We start from the raw sequence: 24,881 nt of genomic DNA, 5'->3' as shown, positions 1-24,881 counted from the left end.
AGTACCTGTGCTTTTTTGATTGTTTTTTTTTTGTACAAAAAACCCGTTGCCCATCCACACATACCTTTCTGCACAAGAACTCTTGCACAAAAAGGAATTATTCCTTGTAGAAAGAGGAATACCTACATCACAAAACCCCTCTGCTCTTTTGATTTACTGTAGATTTACTTGTGCAAAAACGCGCTTGAGCTGTGGATGCTCCGCAGGTTTTTGTGTAAAAAACTGCCAGCTGTGCACAAAAACCCGGTAGTGTAGACTTAGCTTGGAGATGCAGTTATACTGGTAGGAAAGTGGCTTCCCGTAAGGGTAGTTCTTTATAGCACCATCCTAGCAGAATAATTGCATCCACATGAAGGAGCACTGCACTGCGTTAACTATGCACCTCCAACTTGTTAGTATAAACAAAGTCAGAGTGGAAAAGACACAGTTTTTAGAGTTTAAATAGGAAAGTTGGAGGGGAAACAAGACAAGCTCTCCCCACCCACTAGAGTTTTACACGGAACAAGGAAAGGATTGCAAAAGAGGTAGGTCGCTATTCAAAAGCTATCGAGTTACATGAAGAAACATGAATAGCATTTAAATGAGCCTCCTCACCTATTTTCCAACAGTATTGTCTATACAGCGGGAAAAAAAAAGCAGAGCTCAAGGACACCCTGGTTTTACAAACACGAAATTTTGGATTTTTGTGGCTGAACTTTTCACGTGCAAACTTTAGCTGTAGGATTGTTGTGCCTCTTTCCCCTCCCCATTTTCTGGAGATCAGCCAGCAGCAGGGAAATCCTCTGGGTAGAGGAGAGACAAGAGTCTGCAGCTCTGCTCAACCAGGAAGAGCTCCACCTTCGACAGAGCAAACAACAACCTCCCTTGGCTTGCTCGCTCGCCCAGTCTTCTTGTGCAACTGCACGACCACTATGATGCTGCCTAAGGCTGGCCCCAGCACTGGCCAGACCTGTGGGCTTGTGCTGATCTTCGCCGTGCTGCTGCAGACCATTTGCGTGGCGGTTACTTTCCTTTACTTCACTAACGAACTGAAACAGGTAAGCTCCGTTGCGGGGACCTAGCTGCTTGGCACCACCGCTGCTCAGGCTGCAGGCTGATTTCGCCAGCCTGCAGGCAGTGCCTCATTCTCGCTCTCCTTGCAGCTCTATCCAAGAAAAAATATGTCTCGTGTTTGCCCTGTCTGGTTTAAAAGAAGGTTGCTTATGTTCCTACACGACTGATCCTGTTCCCACTCACGGTAGTGGCCAAAGTCCCAGTGTTTACGGGGGCTCTAGGTGAACGGTGTGTTTATTTTAGCAGGAAAGCCTATGAGAAAGTCAGCTTTTGCTTTCATTGTAAGACAAAGAGTTGGGTACTGTTGGGTTGGTTTTGCTGCTTGGTTGAGGCTGTTTGCTTTTTCTGCAGAATATGAAGGTCGAGAAGAGAGAAGTTTTTAAAACCCACTTCATACTTTTGGGTTCCCCCCTCCCCAAACAGAAATATGCTTTTTAGAAATGTTTCAACGTTGCTCTTTCTTCCCTCCAATTTGTGCCTTGTCAGCACTGCTGGAGCATGAGTTTGCTCTCAGGGCTCAGTACAGCCAGCTTTCTCACAGCAGAGTCATGCAATCCACTGGCAAATAATGCATTTAGAAAATCTACGGTCAGAATACCTTTAAAAAATCTCCCACTAACACTAGTTTGTTTTCAGACAATGACTAAGTCTGAGAGAATTTCAGGCAGCCCACAAGCTGGTCATTGACCCCCACGCAGTGAACAGGGGGAATGTCTGGTTAATGGGCTAAGGCTTACACTTCCCTGCAATGAAAGGTTCATATCTTAGAAGTATCAGTTCAGCAATTGTGTGTCCATCAACATTTCCCCCCCCCCCCCCCCACTACAGTGTGGTGCCCATCTAGGTGCTGAGCCTAGCTCCAAAAGTGGCTGTATGCCAGCAGTACCCTAGGTATATAATTTCTGAGGGGTTATGAGCTCCTTGCAGTTCAAAGGTGCTGTATAAATATAAAATAATATTCCAATTCTTGAATTTACCACCTGTAAAATATAGTAGTACTGTACTTGCAGCTTCTTTTGAGGTGGCTAAATCAAATAGTTTGTGAAATTCTTATTATTAAATGATTTGCACCACTGGCCAATCAGTATCAGACTTCCTGAGTGTATAAAGCTGAAGACATGCCTGGAATCTTCATATTTGGTGAGAATAAGATTAGGGATCTACAAAAATATCACATTTTCTTATGAAAATAGGTTACACTGTACTGGCAGTCAAAGAGTAATGTACACAAAGTTGTTCCAACCCTCATGTACTTGGTTCAAAGTTCTTTGTTATCAAACTTTTCAACATGAGCAATTAGTAACCACAGCACTTTCTCCTAGTTGCTTTTCCTCCAAATGTGTGTTTTGGTCTTTTGAAGAGCTACTCTACTATCCTGACTAACCCTCGTCCAACAAGTTCTACCTCACCTCAGACTTAACTCTTACTCTTGCAGGAGGAAAACTCGGCCCCTTTGTGATGTGAAGGCTAACTCCCATCACTTAGAAGGGAATGTCTGTTGGACTGGAAATAGCCTAGATAGCTGCATAACATTATTTGGTAAAACTTAAAAAAAACCAAATAGACTAGTAGCACCTTAAAGCCTAACAAAACATGTAGCTGGTGGTATGAGCATACCATCTACTTATTTGTTAGTCTTTAAGGTGCTACTAGACTTGTTTGTTGTTTTTAAAGTTTTTCCTGTTACAGACTAACTTGTTTACCTCTCTGAAGCTTTTGAACATTATATGGTGATTCTCTTCTACATGGCCCTTATGTTTTCCTATACACAGATAAAAGGTATTGCTAAATTAGAACTGTAAATACAGTTTACCTTAATTTGTACATGTGATTTATGGTTAGTACTGGTTATCAGTGAGCCTGGTCCCTCTTTTTCCTTTTTTGCCGTTTCATAATTTCTGTGTTTTTAGACTTCTGCAAATAATCACTAGTCATGTGTCAGAGAACCATTAGTCATGTGTCAGAGAACCATTAAGTGGTCAGTACAAATTAATAAACTATGTAATGTGAAGTATTTTTTTTCAATCTGTATGCATCTGATTAACTAAATGTAACCATCTGTTGTTCATAAGATGGATAAAGCTTTTAGAACAGCCTAGTTTGTTTTATGGGAGGGGAGTGCTGAAAAGCAGTGATTCAGTCCCAGTCTGCATGGTAGTTGATTACACATCCAGGATATAGGACAGTGAAAGAACAGACTTAATTTGCTTTAAAAACATAATCCAGATGTTGCCCTTAGAAAATATTTATCTAATAATACTCCAGTTAACATGTTTCTGGCACCTTCCCTCCATGGATCTCAAAGTGCTGTACAAATATCATTTGATCAAACTTAGTTTCCCTAAGCCCTCAAATGGGAATAAAAATACTTCCTTGCCACACTTGTGTTTTGCAGAGTGCATTCAACTCTGTGGATGCAAGATGCTGCAGCAATGCAAGGTATTAGTACAGTAAAGTTCTCTTAGGGGCTAAGCGTGACAAAAGCAAAAAGCATAAATGGCAGTACTGTCCTGTATTGTTTCCAAGTTGAAGAGCAAAGTTTTGAAATGCCTCTTCTTTCCCGGTCTCTATATCTGGTAAGAGTGATCTTGTAAGGGCTGGTCTACACTCAACTTTGATATCGATGTAACTATATTGGTTTAAAAACCAACCCCCTGGCATGGCGGTAATTACACAAGTATAAAGTGCTTACATCAGCATGGCTCATTTCCATCCATTTAAACAAAGTTCCCAAGAAGCCTTACCTTAAAAATAGGGATGTCAACATGTAGTCAGAGGATTAATTGATAACCCTGGGCTTATTAGTTAATCCTTTCCAATACACACACTCCCCCTCCCTGCTGCCTCAGAGCCGCCTCTACCACACCCCTGCGGAGGCTGAGGGAGGCAGGCGGGGAGCCACACTGGAAGCCTGCGGACGTGCATGGGAGCCGTTGCTGTACCCTGCCCCTCGCTGCTGCCTGTCAGAGGCACCAGCGTGGGAGCCGATACACATGGGGAGCCAAAGCCAACTGTACCACGTGCTGGCTTCTTGGAGCTGCCTGCCCTCCCCCCCTCCCACAGAGGCCGTGGGGGAGGGTAGGAGCCGGTTGCTTGGGGGAGCCAGTGCCATGGAGCAGCCTCTGTCCGTGCTAGCAACAGAGATTACTCCCTGGGGACGGAGGTTACTCCACAGGATGCCTATGCAGCCTCTGTCCATGGGAAGCTGGGTGGCAGGGGGCTCCGTGGAAGTGGGGCTGGGAGCGCATTGCCCTGGGGACTATCAAATAGTCGTGTAACTGCTGAAATTTGATGCAGTTACACGATAATTCAATTAACCAACATCCCGAATTAAAAATGCAGGTTGAACCTCTCTAGTCTGGCACTCTCTGGTCCAGCAACATCCACAGTCTGGCATGATTTTATTTAGGCAGATACTTCACTTTTCATGGGTATAGCCAAGTTTCCGGTGGTCCCATAAAGTCTCTTTACAGCCACCGGTCCTGGCGTACATTCCGGTGGTCCCATAAAGTCTGTTTACAGCCACCGGTCCTGGCGTACAATGTTCTGTGCTGTATTTTAGCTCTAATTTACCCCTAAATGTCTATTAAGAGTCCAGTAAGCTGTGGGAGTGTTGATAATGCTGCTAGACAATATTGACCTCCCATGGTTGGGCAAATTCTCCAGTTCATGGGTCAGGTTCCAAGGGTGCCAGATTAGAGAGGTTCAACTGTACTACCCTATTCTGCAGTAATGATCCAGAAGCCTGAAGAGAGAGTCCTCTCAGTCACAGCACTTTGCATCAATGACAGTAGAATATGGTAACATTTTAGATATTTACTATTTAAAATATTATTAATATTACATTTTATTAAATATTAATAAATGAATGATTTGTAGATGCTGCTGCATAAAGGTTATGAGTTTGAGAGAAGATTTGCAGTGTCAGATGAGTGAATTCTCTCCATCCTGCTAAAGTGAGAATTCTGTGGCTTGCCTCCTTTTGTTTTCAGGCAGACAGGAAAGGAATGGTTGGAAGCGTGGGAATGGGGAGGGGCAGAAAACAATCACCCTGTTGTCTGATGCTGAATATTCCAGGCTTGAAAGATAATTGAAATGGTGACATGTTAAGTAAATTATCTTGCAGAAGCAGCAAATTAACAAACAACTCCCCCAAATCCTTAAACATAGGTAGGATTGTATTTAAACTATAACAATTAAGAAGCCAGCCTGAATGCTTTGCATGATCACTGGTGTCTTTCCTGTCCAAAGTTTATGCAAAACTTTATCTGCATACATGTCTTTTGTGGATGATGATGATGATGATGATGATGATTATGATAAACCATTGAACTTCTGTTCTGAAATGTGATTTGTCCTTTTCATATGTGTTCATTTTTTTAAATTGTATCCTTTGGTATATATGGTTGTGACTATTTTCTTCTACTATTTGATCTGAGGAAGTAGGTCTGGCCCATGAAAGCTCATCATCTAATAAACCATCTTGTTAGTCTTTAAAGTGCTACATAGTCCTGTATTTTGTTTCATTGAATTTCAGTGGGACAAGGAGTTTGTTTACTCTGGGCTACTTAGATTACCTATTCTTACATTAAGCAACAAGTGGCAGCTTGAGTTTTGATAATGGTTATGTTCCCTGCAGCTGCAGCAGAGCTCCCAGCAGGGTTTTGTTGTTCACTCTGTTCTTTACTATTTTAAACTATTTAGGTGAATTCCTGACCCTAGTGAAGACAATGGTAATTTTGTCATTGACTTCAGTGAGGCCCTGGTTTCACTCTTACTCTTTACACATCAGAAGAAGGAATTTTCTCTTTAGATAGATGATGTAAAGATGGACCCAAGTCACAAGACTTAGATATATGGAACAAGATCTGGATGTCAGCTTCCTCAAAATTCACATTTACAGAAAATGCCCCAAGCTTCAAGCAAAATACAGGACTATGTAGCACTTTAAAGACTAACAAGGTGGTTTATTAGATGATAAGCTTTCGTGGGCCAGACCCACTTCCTCAGATCAAAGAAAAATATATATATATTTTTGATCTGAGGAAGTGAGTCTGGCCCATGAAAGCTTATAATCCAATAAACCATTTTGTTAGTCTTTAAAGTGCTACATAGTCCTGTATTTTACTTCAGCTACACCAGACTAATACGGCTACATTTCTATCACCATGCTTCAAGGTTTGACTCTGGGAAGGAACTTCCCCAAAGTGCAGAGATGGAGAGTGGGTTAGTGGCTGATGTATAGGCTATTTTCAGTCCTCACTGAAGGAAGATCCCTTGTGTAAGGGAACTAAATGTCTAAATTCTAACTGTTAGAGGCCAGAGCTAATAAAATTATTTGCAACATAAGTGACTTAAATATTGCAGATACATAAACTTAGCTGAATTCTGGACATCCAGTTTATGACCACAGAGATAAAAATGTAAGAGTATTCTTGCATATCAGGTATCTGGTTGTAATTAAATAAATGTGAAGTCAGGATTAACTCTATAAATCATTACTTGCTGTAGCATATTGGTGTTTCTTAAAATAGAAAGGGTTTTTCTAAACATAGGAGCTTTAGAAATATGGCATATCTGTACTTTCAGTGAATTAACTAGGGTACTGCCTGCTTTCTACCACAGCTCCAGGACACATATTCCAAGAGTGGCATTGCTTGTCTCACTGGGGAAGATCTGGGAACTTTTGTGAGAAATGTGGATCTAAATGAAAATGAAGAAAGAGAGAGTGACCCCTGCTGGCAAGTGAAATGGCAACTAGGAAAGATAATTAAAAAGGTAATTTGGAACTTTCACACAGACCAAATAGTGGAACTTTGTTAGCCAGATTGCTTCAGAGAGTTAAGCTCCAACTAATGAAGTAAAATGCAAATCCCAAATGGTTTCCTTGCATTTTAATGGTCAAATCACAATTCCAGATTATAGTGGAATTCTGCTTTCAGTGGAGTTCTTCTGAGAACAAAAATTTACCCCTAAAATTTCACTACAAGAATGTCATTGTATTCAGAAGACAGAAAATACAGGTGACTAAATATTATCAAGTTTGTCTCAAAGAGGTCTTAATTCACTAATGTTTGTCTGGCATGCCCACGATGTAGAATGTCTGCCCTTTTCCACATTTGTGGCAGAGCGTAGAGATGTAAGGCCTGATTTTCCTTTCACTCACACTAGTAAATCAGGAGTGATTCCACTCAAGACATGGAAAAATGTAAAAAGTGTAAGATCAAAAATCTTGTCCATAGTCCCTGCTATCTTAAAACCACTTTTCAATTCCTGTTTCACAATATACAAAGAACAGGTATGTCATGAAGCAATGACAATTTTATTACAATCTAAACTGGTATTCTCACTCCTTCCATTCACCACATCCTTGCCCATCAAAGTTAGGTATTCTGTGTCTGTATCATTTAAAATACACACATCCACACTACTAAAATTATATAGGCTTATCATTAATACTTTTTTTGCTCATACTTTTATTGAAAATGTAATGTTGAAGTTTTACTTTGAATAAGGAAGGTGTTGCCAACCTGTTTAGGTTGAGACCCACTGATCTAGTAAATTAATAGTAATTTAATTATTATATAATGATGTGCTGGCAGTCTATATTGGCCTAAACTGAAGTCCAAGGAATTATTCCAAATTTATACTGGTATAACTGAAGGCAGAATTTGGCTCACAATATTAATTTGGTAGGTTTCTACAATGGAAAAATTCATAAATATTTTTCTGCACCAATGCAGTCCTGCAATTAGACAATATAGTGGGGGGAGAAAGGCCCTTCATCTGTCTGTACCATACTGCTATCACTGAAGAACACTTAGATTTCAGAATGTTTCCTAGAGAAGCAACTGCTGCATATGCATAGTAGCTACTCCCCAAATCCATGTAAATAGTATGCTAGAAAGAAATATGTGAAGTTAGTGAAGTGCAGATTAAGGTATCCCAGAGCCATTACACTCTGTAATCTTGGTATTCCTCAGATAATGGCAGCAGCTCTTGCATTTCCATGGAGATGACAAAGATTTTGTTGTTCTCATTAAAATCTGCAGAGGAGCCACCGTGGCTTATACTGTCTTGCTAGTGTATTCAGAATACCCTTCCCTTGAGACTGGAACCATCAGTTACAGTGAAGAAACAAAAGGAAAAACTATGTAGCACTTTAAAGACTAACAAGATGGTTTATTAGGTGATGAGCTTTCGTGGGTCAGACCACTTCCTCAGATCATATTATGGAAATGAAATGAAAGCTCATCACCTATTAAACCATCTTGTTAGTCTTTAAAGTGCTACATAGTTTTTCCTTTTGTTTTAGCAAGATCAGACTAACACGGCTACCTCGCTATTACTAGTGAAGAAACAGTAATGGCTTCAGATGACGGAGTATTTTTGCTTAACAAAAAACTAACATCAAAATTACATGAGAATAAGATGGAATCTGATTTAAAGCCAAGAAAGCCAGGAAATTTATGAATGAAAACTTTCCACATCAATCTTATTTCAAGCTGTCGAATGTTAAGTTTTGTGGTAGGCTGCCTGAGAACAGAATATGAGATTTTACTATAGTAACTAAGTCAGCCATATTCTTGCTGTTCTATATATACTAGCATATTTACCTGGCTTTGCTCTGGTCATTGAGAAGGGCCTCAGGGCAGGGGCTTAGGAATGTGGGGGATTTAAGGGAGGGGGCAGGGGATGAAGGAATCAGGGTTGAGATGTGAGGAGGTGCTCAGAGCAGAGGGTAAGTGGTGCAGAAAGTTGGCCAGATCCCTAGGGGTGGATGGGGTAATTGCTCAGGCTGCAATTTCCTGGGGCTGCCAGGCAATAAGGGCCTTAGTTTTGCCATTGACTCCAATGAGGTCCTAGTGAAAACCCCTGGGTCTAATTCACCTGTTTTACCAGGGTTAATCTGAAGTAACTCCTGTGAATTACTCCATAATCAAATTACTCCAGATTGACACTAGAGTAATTGCAAACAGAATCTGATGCCATTAACGCTATATTTCCCCTTATTGAGAGCTTAGTCAGGGGCCAGATTTTCCAAAGAATTTTAATTCCCAGTTGAGTGAGTCTTTTGCAATCTGGTCGTATATATTTACAATTATTTCAAAACAGTTTGTTGTGAGAAATTGATAGTTTCTCCTTGATGTCCGCTTTCATTTCCAAATAAAAATTTGTCTGTTCAGTGGTGTGGTATATAAAGCGTCTGTGGGACAGTTGTGTTTCTGGCATCTTTGCAACTGATCTACTGGTTTCTCAGAAAAAGAAAACAATTTTCTTAATGTATGTTTGCAGATGATATCAAGAAACTATGAGGAAAACATTTCATCTGCTATGAAAGGTATTTTTAATATAACCTTTATTTAGTACATAGAAAAGCACCTGTCTTGGACGCCTAATGCAGTAGTTGTGTACGTGTTTTAAAATTGTAGAGACTAGTTCCTAATTTCTTACTCAGTTGTACAGTTCTTCAGCAAAGCATGGGAAATAAGTAACTTAGAGTTAGTATTCTTAAGAGTCATACTGAACAGTCAGAAAATGTGACCAAGTCATTAGAATATTAGAGTTGGCTTCTGTTTCTGTCCCTTATTCAGTGATTGTATGCAATCCATTTACCCTCTCTGTGCTTCAGAGAACAAATGATTCTTAGTTGTTGTGCAGCTACAGTAATTAAGGATTGGGCACAGCACTCCTCTGAAACTGATGCAAAGCCTCTCACCCCAGGAGAACTATCAGGAAGCATTCTGGCTCAAAAAGTCAGAGATAATTTTGCTTGGGTGAAGACATAGAATTTAACCTTAAAAATATTGATCCTTTCCATGAGCATATAAGGTTTTCTGGTATAGGGTATTTTGTAAATGCAGGGATTTTGGCACTGAGTTTGGGCAGGAAAACATATAAGAGGCTTTAAAAAGCATTTCAAAGAGAGCATTTCTGAGATATTTTGACTGTAACAACCACTACACTTCAATCTCTCTTTGATTTGTCAAATAAAAATATTTTGACAAACACATAAATCCTCAAATACTATCAATTTAGTAATTAGACAGTCACATATCTCCATTGACATGACAATGGCTTTATTGTTTCTCTAATTCTAATCTGAGATTAAAAATGGCTATTTCTCGTTTTCATATAGCTGAACGTTCTCTTACTCTTCCAGTAAGTGAAGAACAGGGATCTCAGAACCGCGGACACAGAATAGCAGCTCACTTAACTGGAAGCAGCAATAAGAAGAGCTCTCTATCCACATCAAGTAAGATACTTAGCTGTATTGATTAAAGGAAAAAAATACATAAAAAAATAGGGAAAAATCACTGAATTGGTGTTCTTTATGATTTTCCAGGAGTGAATATAACCAGATTGATTATTATAGGCACACTTCTCTGCTTGTTTCTCATGGACTTAATGAAAGGTTTTGGACAGCTAACTCCCCCCTAGTTTTGGTTAGAATAATTATTCAGCCCACTCCAATAGAAGTATTAAACCCATTCAGTTTGGATATCTGGAAATGCACCTTCTTTCGGTGTCTTTAGCTTTTTTTTTTAACAAAATAATCTTTCTTCCTAACTCTGTTCCCTTTGTAGTAAACTATAGCAATAGTCACATTAAAAAAATAGAAGAGACTTGACATTTCCATCAGATTTACTGAAGAACCTGCTAAGGTTCTCACACCTTAGGGGAGAACCCAGAATTCAGTTAGAAGTCTCACATTGTGTTGCTCAGTAACCACGTAGCAACATGGGTCCTGATTTTCTTTCTGTGTTTCAGGCAACATGGGGAAAGAACAAAAATGCAAAGATCAGAATTAAAATGAGTCCTCACAAAGTGAAATGCTGAATTTCTACTTTTAAAACTTGAAATCATAGTGAGATTGGACCTGATCCTGTGCTATCTGAAGCCAATAGATGCAGGATCTGGCATATTGCTCTTACTCAGTTTTTGAAAAACAGTCTGAACGTCTGTCTAGGAGACTGTGGACTTTGTTGCATGCAACATTATTTAGCTCTGAATTCTTCTCTATTTTTTCCCCTCACATAGATTCCTCATCCAGAAGAGGTGTTGGGCAGAAAATAAATACCTGGGAGTCCTCAAGGAAAGGTCATTCATTCCTCTATAACGTGGAGTTGAAAAATGGGGAGTTAATCATACCCAGAACAGGGTTTTATTACATCTACTCTCAAACTTACTTCCGATTCCGTGAACCCGAGACTGAGGATTCAGAATCAGATTTGTTAGCACAAGTTAGAAACCCTAAGCAAATGGTCCAGTATGTTTACAAACTGACGACTTATCCAGAGCCTATTCTGCTCATGAAAAGTGCGAGAACCAGCTGCTGGTCTAAAAAGGCAGAATATGGACTTTACTCCATATATCAAGGTGGAGTATTTCAGCTCAAAAGGCATGATAAGATTTTTGTCTCAGTCAGTAACGAGGACATGGTTGACATGGACAAAGAAGCAAGTTTTTTTGGAGCCTTTTTGATCAGCTGAATGATTAACATAAAACCAGATCCCAAAGGAATCATTTTTAAAAATCTATAATCAAAAATGGCAGAGGTGGGCAGAAGCCTCTGTGACAACACAGTGAATTCAAAACAATAATGACAGTGCAAGATTCTCACTATCATTTCATCACATCAAAGGTTTGATTGCTCTGAGAAATGATCCTGAAAGTCAATAAGGAAGAACACTAGCTGCCCAGTACTGTGCCTTTTATAATTGCACAGCAAATCCCCAGACATACTAGGCATTGCCTGGATTTTAATATGTCAAAGATTAATAGCTTTGACTAAAACCAGATCAAGTGCAGCCAGGCACTGTCCAGATTTCCCCGTATCACTGTACCTAAGCATCTCAAAACCTCATTTGTGGCAGACCCTTTGCAGGAAAGTTGGATTTGCACAGAGACTAGATGGAGACGATAGACTTGCATAGGGGATTGGATTGAGGTTGGAAAACGGATTTGATCGTGAACTACACTTTGGATCCTATGCTGCTGATTCTCCTGTGAATAATCTTTACAGAAGCAGAAGTCCCTCTGATTCCAGTTGAACTACTCTCCTCAGAAAACTTTGCAAGATCATGTCCTGTGTTTCAATCATAGATTTCATAAAATGAAAGGCAAGCAAATAATTAAACCACGGCAACATCTAACCACATACTTAACTTTCACATACGAGTCCTCAATTTGAAATCAGTAGGAAACTCATGTGCTTAGTTAAACATGTGCTTAAGTGCTGTGTGGGATCACAGCCCGAATAAGGAGATTATTTTTTGTCTTTGTTAGTGTATAGGTGACAGAAAAATGAAGTGACACAGCAGAGCCATTGAAATCAGTAAGTCAATACTACAAGTTCTCAGTACATTTTGGTATTTCCATATCTGCTTAGTTGATTAATCTTATACTGCAGAGATTTCACCAGACTTACACTATGCTCAAACTATACTTACTGAGAATGAGTATTTGATCCAGAATCCAGGTGTTTTCTTTTAAATGTTGCATTCAGAGTACTACATTATTTGTCTCATATTAAGTATGATATGTTTTTTCTATGTTGATGGGTATGGAGCCATGGGACGTGATGTGATACAGAATAATGAGCTTGATGAATGAGATTTGAAAAACATTCTCATTTCTAGAGAGGATACATGTGCTGATTTTAGTTAATACTGTTTAAAAATTTGTTTTATTTGCAAGACTATGAGCGGAAGACCACTTAGCATGTGTTTTTCTACCCGAGTTGAATATTGTATTTGTTAGCTGTAAGATTAGAATTTTTTTTTCAAAAGTGAAAGTATTGCTAATAATAAGTAATAGAGCCAGATCTTCAGATGGCGTTTCAGGTAGTGTAAGTCAGCAAACCTCAAGAGCATGTCTACACTAAGGAGAAGATCGACCTTCTGGAGGTTGATCTTCTAGCATTCGATTTAGTAGGTCTAGTGTAAACTCCCAAATCAAATGCTGAGAGCAGTCCCTGCCAGCATCCTGTTCTCCTCATTCTGTGAGGAGTAAGGGAAGCCAACAGGAGCATGTGCTCCTATCAGCCTCCCGCAGTGTAGACACTTAAGGTAAGTTGAATCCAGCAATACATTTTGTGAAACTGCCTGGTCTAGTGTAGACCAAGCCCCAGTGACTTTAGTGGAACTACGCCAATTTACACAAGGGCTGTGTCTAGACTGCATCCCTTTTCCGTAAAAGGGATGCAAATTAGACACATCGCAATTGCAAATGAAGCGGGGATTTAAATCCCCCCCACTTCATTTGCATAAACATGGCTGCCGATTTTTTTCCAGCTCGGATCTTTGCCGGAAAAAAGCACCAGTCTAGACGGGGATCTTTCGGAAAATAAACCCTTTTCCGAAAGATCCCTTATTCCTCTTAAAATAAGGAATAAGGGATCTTTCAGAAAAGGGTTTATTTTCCGAAAGATCCCCGTCTAGACTGGCGCTTTTTTCCGGCAAAGCTCTGAGCCGGAAAAAAGCGGCAGCCATGTTTATGCAAATGAAGTGGGGGGGATTTAGATCCCCGCTTCATTTGCAATTGCGATGTGTCTAATTTGCATCCCTTTTCCGTAAAAGGGATGTAGTCTAGACACAGCCAAGATATATATCTAGCCCAGGTTCAGTGGAAATATCATATATTTCTGAAAAGCAAGCAGGCAAGTAAGCAGTACGGACCACATTCTCTGCAGATGTATATCAAAGTCAATACAATTAAGCCAGCAGAAAATTTGGCCCGGTATTTTTGATATAATAAGATTGAATAAGGAGTCATAAAGTGATGAAAGTCAGCAAACAGCTTTACTTACCTTGTCTGTGGCCTACACAAAAAAACAGGTGTGCCATTCACCCTACAACCCTTTTTACAGCCAAAAGGAGTTTAATTTACATCAGTCGCCTCATTTGTCTTGTCTGCATAAGGCAGATAAGTAGGTACACCAGTCATTCTATTTACCTTACCCATGGACAGCAAGAAAAGAATTACCATAATCATTTGCTTTGACTGGTTAGAAGAAAAGAAGCACATGAAGGTTGATATTCCAAACCATTATTTCAATCTGTGTGTGCTGTTTCTACATAGAGTAGAATACAGGTTGGACCTCCCTGGTCCGACACTCTCGAGACCTGACCGATCCTGGATGAGCGATTTTGCCAGATCAGGAGAGTTTGTTTCTGGACCCCTGCCACTGGCCCCTCAGGCCCGGTCCCACTGGCCTCCTGGCTGGCCCCCCGCCTCCTGCTGCCTCGCTGCCCTACCCGACAGCCATCGCTGCCATAGCTCCCGGCCTTGCTGGGCAGCCACATACTGGGGCGCCAGGCAGTTGTGTGACAGGGCTCTGGGACACTCTGGAACTCGCCAAGCAGCCACCGTGCACTGCAGCTCTGGGATCTGCTAGGCAGCTACTGCACACTGTGGCTTCCTGTCCCACCGAGCCACTGCCGCCACTGCTATGGCCCCCTGCCCCACCAAGCCACAGCTACAGCAGCTCCCAGCCACGCTGTCAGCTCGCTGCAGGCAGCCTGTTGCCCTGCCGGCACTACAGGGGTCCTTGCCACTGGTCCTCCACAGAACTCTCCTGGTATTGCAACATCTGTGCCGGACTATAGATGGTGCTGAACCAGAGAATCCCAGTTAACAGAGTTTCAATCTTTATATTAATTTCAGTGGTAATCAATTCTATGAATTGCTCCACTGCTTACTGGAAAAACTTGCTTTGCAGCACAACAGTGCCTTAAATACATTATATACTTTCTCAACTAGTCCCTTACATAAGCCCAAAGGTCCATCTAGCTCAGTATTCTATCTTCCAACAGTGGCCAATGCCAGATGCCCCAGAGGGAGTGAACAGAACAGGTAATCATCATGTGATCCCTCTTCTGTCATTCATTTCCAGCCTCTGACAAATAGAAGCTAGGGACACCATTCCTACCCATCCTAGCTAATAGCCAGGGCTTGACAAGCAGCAGTGAGCCTTCAGCCGTGTGGTTTGGCATGCTGCACATGCACTGATCACGCTGCAGCGCTGTGCCGGGCTAAAATCTACTCACCACGGGCAAGTAGATTCCCTAATTGTCGAGCCCTGCTAATAGCCATTGATGGATTTAACCGCCATGAAATTATCTATTGCTTTTTTGAAACCTGTTAAATTCTTGGTCTTCACAACATCCTCTGGCAAGGCGTTCCACAGGTTGATTGTGCACTACGTGAAGAAAAACATCCTTTTGTTTGTTTTAAACCCCCTACCTTTGAACATTACTTAAGAATTCTTTGACTGCACATTAGAGACATTGGTGCTATTTCGTGGCTTCCTAATCTTGAATGCAGTGAATTCATACTAGTTTCATACTAGTCACCACTGACTTTAAATTGCATCTGGTTTTCACTGGAAGATATTCAGGTTTGTCTAGCTAAGAAAGGGCTAGATTTTTTAACCCTTACTCATAATGCATAATACTTTAGTCCCCAATCCTGTAATGAGATTACCCTTAATAAAGTTAAGCCGGCGTGTAGGTGTTCACAGGATCAAGCCCTCTGAACAAGTTGTTCCATTGATTTCAGTGAAATTGTTTGAGTAAGAGCTTGACCATATAGCCATTCAGACTATGTCTACACTGAAGGGGTTTTTATTTTTGTTTTTTTCCAGAAAAAGATACGCAAATTGTGAACTGCAATTTGTGTATCTTTTTCTGTTTTGTTTTGTTTTTTTCCAGAAGAGGCTTTTCTGACATTTGGCCAATCTACATGGAGCCAAATATCAGAAATATCTCCTCTTTCGGAATATCCCTTATTCCTCATAAAATGAGGAAAACAGAGATGCCGAAAGAACGCTTCCTCCTTTTTGGAAATTGTTTTGAAAAAGCGGAAGCGTTCTTTTGACACGGCAGAGCTTTTCTGTGATACTTCCGGTATCCCAGAAAAGCTCTGTAATGTAGACATAGCCTCAGATCAGTTCAAAAACCTTGAAGAGTACCCTTTAGGTATCTGTCATTCAATGAAGGAAAGGCCAGTGAAATCTGATTCAATCTTATTAGGGTGTACGGTGTTTTTTTCACAAAACTGACTAAATTTCAAACTGTATATCAGTTTTTAGCTTAATACATTTTCAAAAGAAAATAATGTACCAAGAATTTTATCCATATTTTCATCCAGTTCTAATTTTTGATTCAGCTGGCGCAGTACTCTTAACATAACTCAGGAACACTACAAGACTGCATTAAACTGCTGTCTCCAGATCTAGTTTCTGTTCCTGATCCTTCAAAGTTTTATATTTGAACTTTACAAATGGAATAGTCTCATAGACTTCATTTCCTGCATCAGGCCCATATTATTTTAAGTCCTCAGCAACATACTGAAACACTAGCATATAAATAAGAGAGTGGTTTTTTTTTTAAGTCCAGGTATTTTAGGTGCTTATTTTTTAAAAAATCCTAAACACTGAATTTCTGATGTATCTGTGGCAGCCTAAAAGTAGAAACCATACTTATGATTAAGAAAAAGTCTAAATGACAAAGATCTTAGGGAGATACACATGGAAAAGGATTGTGAAGAAGCTCTAGCTTCACAAATTCACAGCTGATAGTAACTTAAGACAGATACTATACTATCTGTTACACACAGATGTTTTACATCACTTTGTCTCTGCAGCTTGATATATAATAATGTGACCAATTTTATTTAGGAAGTGCTCCCAGGTATTTCAAACCTTTTTTCTCTCCATACGTACACATCTTTATGTCACTCCATTCTGAGAGAATATATGTAGCACAACAGGGAGCAGACCAAATAATCATATTTTATTTCTCAGTAATCCAAAGACACGCTCAGCCTGGGGAAAAACTAACAAGCGATATCTGACAAGGACTCATTTGAAGACAAATGATGTAGCTACCATTTCCGTTTGTGCATTCACTCTCTCATTCCCCCAGCCTCGTTACCCTCTTGACTTTTAATGATAAATGTAGCAAATAGTTATTTGTGTTTATTGTGCATTTGCAGCTGCAGTAACACTTTAAATTTTGCTATAAAATACTGTAATTTTTGTATATACTTTTTATATAAAATGTTTTTAGTAAATACTTGCTTTGTCTTTTAATTATTAAATTTCATCTTTCAAAGCTGCCTCAACATCTCAGTCTGAAATCTTGACAGACAGATGTGTTACGGCCTGATCCAATTCTCGCTGCAAAGTGGGAGTTTGTTGACTTCAATGCAAGGCCCATAATGCATGTAATTTTGCAGCATCATGACATGAGAAAGTTATTCCCAGATCCCATCTGATGGTGACTGGTTTCTGCCCTGAAGTACTGGACTGAAGAAAATTGAAAATCCTTGTATAGTCAGAGACTTTAAGGTTTTGAGAGCTTTTCTGAAGTGTCTCATCACCTTCCTGAATTATGCCCATCATTTTAGCCCTACCTATTGTAAACAGAGAATCTGTTCTAAGTCATATAAACATCTAACCCTTTCTGTTACCAAATTGCAGCAGGGCACTAACTGAACAGATTAGGGGAGATTGTCCCTGGTCCTTGCACAACATGCGGAGAGGCAGAAGGCAGACAGGAGCTCCATTGCAGAAAGGGCAATGACAATTTGTAGCCCAAAATTTGGGGAACCCAGAGTAGTTTGTGAGGGGGACTGGGATATTTCCTTCCTACCCATACTAAGTAGAATAGGACACTATGGGAACAATGTGCATTTGTACTCTGTGCAAGGAAGTCTGAGTAAGGAGTCTTGGAGATGCCATCCTTCAACAGGAATTTTCCCCTAGGTAAGCAGAGTCCACCTGAGCCTAACAGGGCAGTGCATTCCAATACATAATTAAACAGCCTGGGTTGTTTACCATTCACAGTAGTTCAATAATACATGTAATTTTGCATTTTGAGGGTTTACAAACTTATTTTATTTTTATTGCATTGGCTCCAAGAGACCTCAGCCCTACGTGCTAGGCACTATACAAATGTAAAGAGCAGGTCTCTGTCCTAATTTACCACAATATTTGTTTGATTCCAGGTTCAAGTAAATGACACAACTCAAACAGGGCTAATAAGCAAAGTCACAATCCTCCAAGTTTATCCACTGCCTGGATCTCAACATCCATGCAGACCCCTCCTCCCCCCATTAAAGCAAAAAGTATGGGTCTGTCAGAGTGGCTTCTCTTGTAGAATTGGTGCCCAAGAAGGTAAATGACATGCACAAAACATGCCTCAAAATATTTTATTTAATATGTGTTGCTTTTTATTTAAGGATTATGTGAACGAGTACATAGGGTCAGCTAACTGACCGTCACTATTTACTTCTCTGGACCCTCACTATATTATTATTTGTAGCATCCAGGTACAAACAATATCAGGGACCCACTGTGATACGTGTTGTACAAACCTGTAAAAAAGCAGTTCCCACCCTCAGATTTCATGCACGCATCTAGGGTTAAAGTAATCTCTAAATATTAAGAATGAAGAGGAGTCCTAATGTGAGGAGCAGATGTTCTTCTAAGGTGAGACTTTTTGCATTTTTTAAGACCTCTGATAACCTGTCACTGTTAGAGAGAGGATACTATACTGATTGGACCAAGGCTCTAATCCAGCATGGCAATTCCTATACTTCAGAAGAGCATACATCTGAAGAATTTGCCATCTAATTTGTACTAGTCTCTTAAATCTGTTATATGAAAGCCTCTAATCATTTTCATTGCTTTTCTCAAGAACTTTTCTACTTTTCTTCTCCTCCTCTGAAAATGAAATGACCAAAACTATATGCCATATCCAGGGTTAAAAATATAAGTTTACATAGTAACATTGTAAAAAGTCTGTATTGTTCACTCTCCTGATTAACGCACTCTGCTATCTCCATTGATTATTGCTGCACAGTGAACTCCCCTGTCTATTTCTAATTTAGAATCTTTGCAGGTATTTCCATTATTCTCTTCTGAAATTCATATGGACAACATAAAATTGTATCAGGAACCTAACACCAATGTTTTCTTAGTGGTTATGGTCAGTGCATTGATTCCTGGCATTAGGGTGTATAGTGTGCATCTTCTTTTTATGCAACATCTTATTTTTATAAGTTGTTCCTATCACATTTAGCATACTTTATATTCCTTCTCTATGATGCACATATCCCATTTCCACTAGGCTGAGGAGTCCCCACATGTACAATATATATAACAGCCTTAGCAACTGTTAGGGAACCATAATTTTCCACATTCTTATATGTGGAGGAAATCACTAATGATTTTATCAGACCACAGTCCACGTCACCTATTTCATATGTGTTTTAGGTTTTGACTAGAACTTTTTCAGATCATATTGTTCTCTTTTTCTATTAAACTTTACATACTTATTATTACATTCATTCTATACATACTTGTAATCACAGGGTGATGACAAATCCGATTAACTGCAGATTTACATTTCTGGTGAACTCAGCAAACTGCTGCTCTCTATCTAATATGAGAAACAGAAGAACCAACAAATAAGTATGGCTGGCCATGATTTATTTTTCAGTTTGAACCTGGACCTTTTCGCACTCATGCAATACAAATAAAAATTAATAAAATACACAAAGTCAGGTAAAGACCACCAGCCTTTTGTCAGTGGGCACCTTCAGCGGTGCAAAGTTTGTTGCCTTGTGACTGCAAAGCTTGCTAGAAAGATGCTGTGCATCCTAGCAGTAGTCACAACTTTCTGTCTGGGGAGTTAAGGAAAGAAAATATTGGATCAAACTCTGAGGACCTTACTCTGGCAAAACTCTCAGGGTATGTCTACCCTAGCCTCCTAGTTCGAACTAGGGTGGCTAACGTAGGCATTCAAACTTGCAAATTAAGCCTGAGATTTAAATATCATTTTTAAATCCCCTTAGTTTGAACTGACTGCCTGCGGCTACACGCGGCAGTCAGAAGTTAATCCGAACTAAGTCCTTAGTTCGGATTAACTGTTACTCCTCCTGCAATGAGGTGTAACAGTTAATCCGGACTAAGGATTTAGTTGGGATTAACTTCTGACTGCCGCGTTCGAACTAAGGGGATTTAAAAATGGCACCTGCCCGGGAACATGCAAATGAAGCCCGGGATATTTAAATTCCGGGCTTCATTTGCAAGTTCGAATGCCTACATTAGCCACCCTAGTTCGAACTAGGGGACTAGTGTAGACATACCCTCATTGACTTCGATAAGAAATATAGTAAAATGTTCCATGATTCTTTTAGGCCGTAATTTCATATAATCTCTAGATTTTTATCTGAGAGTGAAAGTAAAAATCAATGTTGATAGAGATGGTTCAGAGAAGAGCTATAAAGATTATTAAAAGATCAGAAAATGTGCCTTAAAGTGATAGACTCAAAGAGCATAGTGTGTTTAGCTTGAAGGGTGAATTGATTACTGTCTGTAAATATCTACATGGAGAACAGCTATTTAATAATGGTCTCTTTAATGTAACAGAGAAAGATATAACATGATGCAGTGGCTGGAAGTTTAACCTAAACAAATTGAGACTGGGAATAAGCCATACATTTTTAACAGTGTGAGTAAGGTTGCCAACTCTCTAATCCAAGGCTGGGCAAGATATGGTCAGCGGGCTAAATCCTGCCCACCTAATAATTTGATTCAGCCTGCTGGCTACTTACTATTTATGTGCTGCTGCTAGTGCCACCGAATTTCCAGGAGATGGCTCAGGCAGCAGGACCATATTTAAAGGGCTCGTGGCTCCTGGCCCCGCTGCTACCATTTTGCCTAGCTGCTGCCCAGGATTACTGCAGCTATTTAAAAGATTTGCAGTTTCAGCCACTGCTGGGGTAGCGCCATGACCAGGAGCTACGAGCCCTTTTAAATAGAGTCCTGCTGCCTGAGCCACCACCTGGAAATTCTGTGAAACCAGCAGCAAGACATGAATAGCAAGCAGCCAGATGTAATCTGTGGGTCAGATCAAATTGTGGCCCTTGATGCTTGCTAAAATTTGTGGAGTGATCGGTCACCTGGAGAAAATTATTGCCCATCTGGTCTAATCACACAAACCCAAACACCCTTGTCCCTCCTCCTACCCCACCCATTTTTTCAAATCTCTGTCCCTGCTCAGTTCTCTCTCGTTTTCTTTCCCCCACACTCAATCACTTTCACCAGGATGGGGGAGAGGGTTGAGGTGTGGGAGGGGGTTCTGGGCTGAGCCTAGGGCAGAGGGTTGGAGTGGCATGAGGAGTTTTAGGTGCAGGCTCCAGTCAGGTGCCGTGCCTACCTACGGTGACTCCAAATCCCTGTCAGCACATTGGGGCTAAAGCAGCCTCCTTGCCTGCCCTGGCCCCATGTTGCTACCAGGAGTTGCTAGCATATCCTTGTGGCCCCTAGGGGTGTGTCTAGACTACATGCCTCCTTCGACGGAGGCATGTAGATTAGCCAGATCAGAAGAGGGAAATGAAGCCGCGATTAAAATAATCGCGGCTTCATTTAAATTTAAATGGCTGCCCCGATCTGCCGATCAGCTGTTTGTCGGCAGATCGGGGGAGTCTGGACGCGATGCCCCGACAAAGAAGCCTTTCTTCATCGACACAGGTAAGCCTGGTTTCACGAGGCTTACCTGTGTCGATGAAGAAAGGCTTCTTTGTCGGGGCATCGCGTCCAGACTCCCCCGATCTGCCGACAAACAGCTGATCGGCAGATCGGGGCAGCCATTTAAATTTAAATGAAGCCGCGATTATTTTAATCGCGGCTTCATTTCCCTCTTCCGATCTGGCTAATCTACATGCCTCCGTCGAAGGAGGCATGTAGTCTAGACACACCCTAGGTGGGGTGTGTAACAACTGGAACAGTTTACTAAGCATCGTGACAGATTCTTCATCAAAAACAATTTTTAAATCAAGGTAGGATTTTTTTAAAATGTGAACTCTAGGAATGATTTTGAGGAAATTTTATTGCCTGTGTTATATTTGAGGTCAAACTACATAACTGCAGTGTTCTCTTATGGCCTTGGAATCAATGAATCTATGCAGTACAGGCCTAACCAAACCATAGTCTCCCTCTTAGTAGGAAGGTAAGTGATGGAAGCATTAGTATGACATGACCTATTATTGTAATGTATAAAAGCACTGCAAAGAGGTAAATTTAAATTAGCGGTGCTACAGTATAGCTTCTCTACTTAAATAACTTAATTTCTAAGTCTCTTTGCAGATGTTTACCTCCATGTAAACAACTGTGGAGAGAGGCTAAGGACATTCTGTTTTTTCATCATTATGTTAAAGTACAATGATTTTGTTTGTTCTTAGCTATTAAACTGTAGCCTTTAAAAGCATATGTCAGAAGCTCCTTTATTGTTCTTAAAAGAGCCTCACGAACTGATAAAATATATAGTACAAATCAAGACATATTCTGCCCTTTCATGTAATCAAATATCTGCCTTTTGGTTTTCTGTCAGTTTTAAAAGGGAGATTTCTCCCTCCCAGTCTATTTTTCCACTTCCTTCATCTTTCCACAATAAAGCCATAATCATACCATGTTCAGAACTTTCAACTATTCCCATGACAACAAATTGTGATGTAAGAAGCAGGAGTTAGTACTTTATTGGATGAATAGAAATTAGAGAATACAGCATGCAGAAATATTCCATTCTACATGGAAACGCTCTTGCCACCTTAACGCTAGTGCTTGCTGCACAAAAACAGCACAGATATTTTCAAAGTAAGCATATTGTAAGTAGTATACATTGTTGTGGGGTTTTAATGTTGTTTCTCACACATTGACTTAATTGATAAAACAGCAAAAAATGGTGCTTGAAATAAATAAAATTAAAAATCCATGCAATTTTGAACAGCGATGATGGATTAACCTTTTCCCTTTGCTTGGACCAGCACTAAAAATGTTGTCTCCTGCTGCTGCTGCTGCAGGTAAAAGCAAGTAAACAAATATTTGGGATCTAAACCAGCTTGTATCAAAATCAATGGCAAAGCTCTTTACCACTTACTTCACTACATAATTCTCAAAGTATATGCATGAGGCAATGAAATTAATGGAGCTGTACCTGTTTTCACCAAACCTGAATTTGCCCACAATTTCCAAGCGCTCAGAAAATCTGCAGGGGGTCACAGCAAATCAAACTGAAACAAAAATGGATATAAAATTATCTGTGTGTCCTGTTTTCTCAGTCTGTGCTGGATCTAGCCCTCACTAGGAAACCCTTGAGTCATGATTGTGTTCAAGCAACAAAGGCTAGAATTCTGTTAAACCAATGAAATTAGGTATTTATGACCTAGACATGCCATTATTCTTTATGCTGCACTTCCACTAAAAATCAAGAGTTCTAGGGAATGGTTTCAGACCCATGTTCGAGATCCACCTATATTGGTACACCAAACCCTTATGTGGCCTCAGAACAGCCCTGCAAGTAGTTTTTCACTGTTTTTCTCCTCTGTCATTCACAAACCCATTTATTAATTCCCATCCTTCTTGGGTTCTGCTTTATGAAATTAACACACACACAAAGTTTTTGAGTCCGTTCATTCTCCCAACCCTTTCTTACCTGTTGAAAGACTTTCTGAGTTTCATGTTTCTGTGCAGGAGTCTACTCAATCCTAATCAGGCTTGGTTGGGTCCAGACTTGTGTGGTATGCACTTGTACATATCAAGTCCCTAAAACACAGAATTTCGCTGATCAGTGTAGCATATCATAATGTGATGCATAATATCTGAAAAATATTGATTTGTATCTATTCTATTGAATTATAATTGTGTGCAACACTTTTCAGAATTGGGTATGTGCCCATCTTTCATTCCCTTTGTGCCTAAAAAAAATGAGCTGTTTTAACTAGAAGCTATTACATTAAAATGAACAAAGCTAAAAAGAACAGCATTTAGATTGCAAAGTCAAGCACCCAACAATTAGGACATATCAATTCACAGTTGCTTGCCTATACAATCTTAATTTTTTCCCCCCTTCTGGGTCCATCTTATGCATCTAAAGAGTCAGGATACCTGTGGAAATAATGGTATATGATTATGTATTTTAAAATGACCATGCTACCTACCCTGTAAACAAGGGCTGCATTAAGGTTGCACAACCAATCATAAATTTGATATTTTCTAACTTTTCAGTGCTCGACTTTGCAACCTGAATAATATTTTAACATAATTGACCGGGAGGGAGCTTCTTTAGCCTTCTCGTTCCTTGCCTCCATCATGGGTAATGGGGATTCCAATTCTATGTAGTTTCCTTGATAAAAGGGAAATATGGATGGGGGGTGGCTACGTACTCCATGAGGGGGTTGAGATGTGTGTTTGCGGGGAGGAAGCCTGGCCTATTTCCTTCCCCATGTAGTGCACCCAAGGGTGACATAGGTTAGGAGAGCAGGGAGCCTAGCAGAGATACATCTCTCTCTCCACTTGACCCGTTCCCCCTATACACACATAACTGCTCTGGCAGCTCCCATCTATTTCCAGTACAGTGTCTGTTGCTGAGGTTTTGGCAGCAGCATGCACCCAGCTTTGGAATGTTAATGTATACCGTTATTATTTAGGCAAACGGTCACAATTTTCCTGGGGAACAAAAGAAAGATTGGAAAGGGTGATTTTTGGCAGGTTATACCCCAGCTAAAGCTGAACAGAATTTCACGAGACAAAGAAAAGGCACACTCTTCCTGCCAAACATCAAAGGCTTGCTACAAACAATGAAGGAGCAAGAACTTCTCAAAGATGCAAGAGTTCTTTCCATTAATGCAATGTGTTAGGCACCCCTTATTATGTAATTAACACTACCAATTTCCCTATTACAGAGCTGTATCATTTAAATTAGATTGCTTACAAAACAATATGGACAGCAAGGAACAATCCTGCAGTGGCAGAACAT

The 24,881-nt window shown here is 40.2% G+C and overlaps 1 protein-coding gene and 1 long non-coding RNA gene across 10 annotated transcripts in view; one reads left to right on the top strand and one right to left on the bottom strand.

Annotated features, from left to right (window-relative positions):
- Positions 1-23,199, bottom strand: part of LOC142830795 (uncharacterized) — a 92,313-nt gene extending 69,114 nt beyond the window's left edge. For all 6 annotated transcript variants that reach the window (XR_012906300.1, XR_012906303.1, XR_012906301.1 and 3 more), the window contains exons 1-2: positions 23,061-23,199; positions 19,423-19,502 (exon numbers count right to left, since the gene is read on the bottom strand). This is a non-coding gene — a long non-coding RNA (uncharacterized LOC142830795). The remainder of the gene's footprint in view (positions 1-19,422; positions 19,503-23,060) is intronic.
- TNFSF10 (TNF superfamily member 10) lies at positions 615-13,322 on the top strand. 4 transcript variants are annotated; one of them, XM_006134627.4, is made up of 5 exons: positions 615-1,037; positions 6,679-6,831; positions 9,349-9,394; positions 10,217-10,309; positions 11,095-13,322. In XM_006134627.4, the coding sequence occupies exons 1-5, from the start codon at positions 912-914 to the stop codon at positions 11,544-11,546; spliced, it is 870 nt and encodes a 289-aa protein (XP_006134689.1). In that variant the 5' UTR covers positions 615-911; the 3' UTR covers positions 11,547-13,322. The 4 variants fall into 4 exon arrangements, 3 of the variants coding, with proteins under 3 accessions (XP_006134689.1, XP_075794077.1, XP_006134688.1); XM_006134626.4 differs by having other exon boundaries at positions 793-1,037; positions 10,193-10,309; XR_003091475.2 differs by lacking the exon at positions 9,349-9,394 and having other exon boundaries at positions 787-1,037; positions 10,193-10,309; positions 11,095-11,151.
- Positions 23,200-24,881: the final 1,682 nt, after the last annotated feature.

This window comes from Pelodiscus sinensis, chromosome 10 (genome assembly GCF_049634645.1).
Source record: "Pelodiscus sinensis isolate JC-2024 chromosome 10, ASM4963464v1, whole genome shotgun sequence".
Classification (NCBI taxonomy): Eukaryota; Metazoa; Chordata; order Testudines; family Trionychidae; genus Pelodiscus; species Pelodiscus sinensis.
This window is presented reverse-complemented; position numbering and strand designations above follow the sequence as displayed.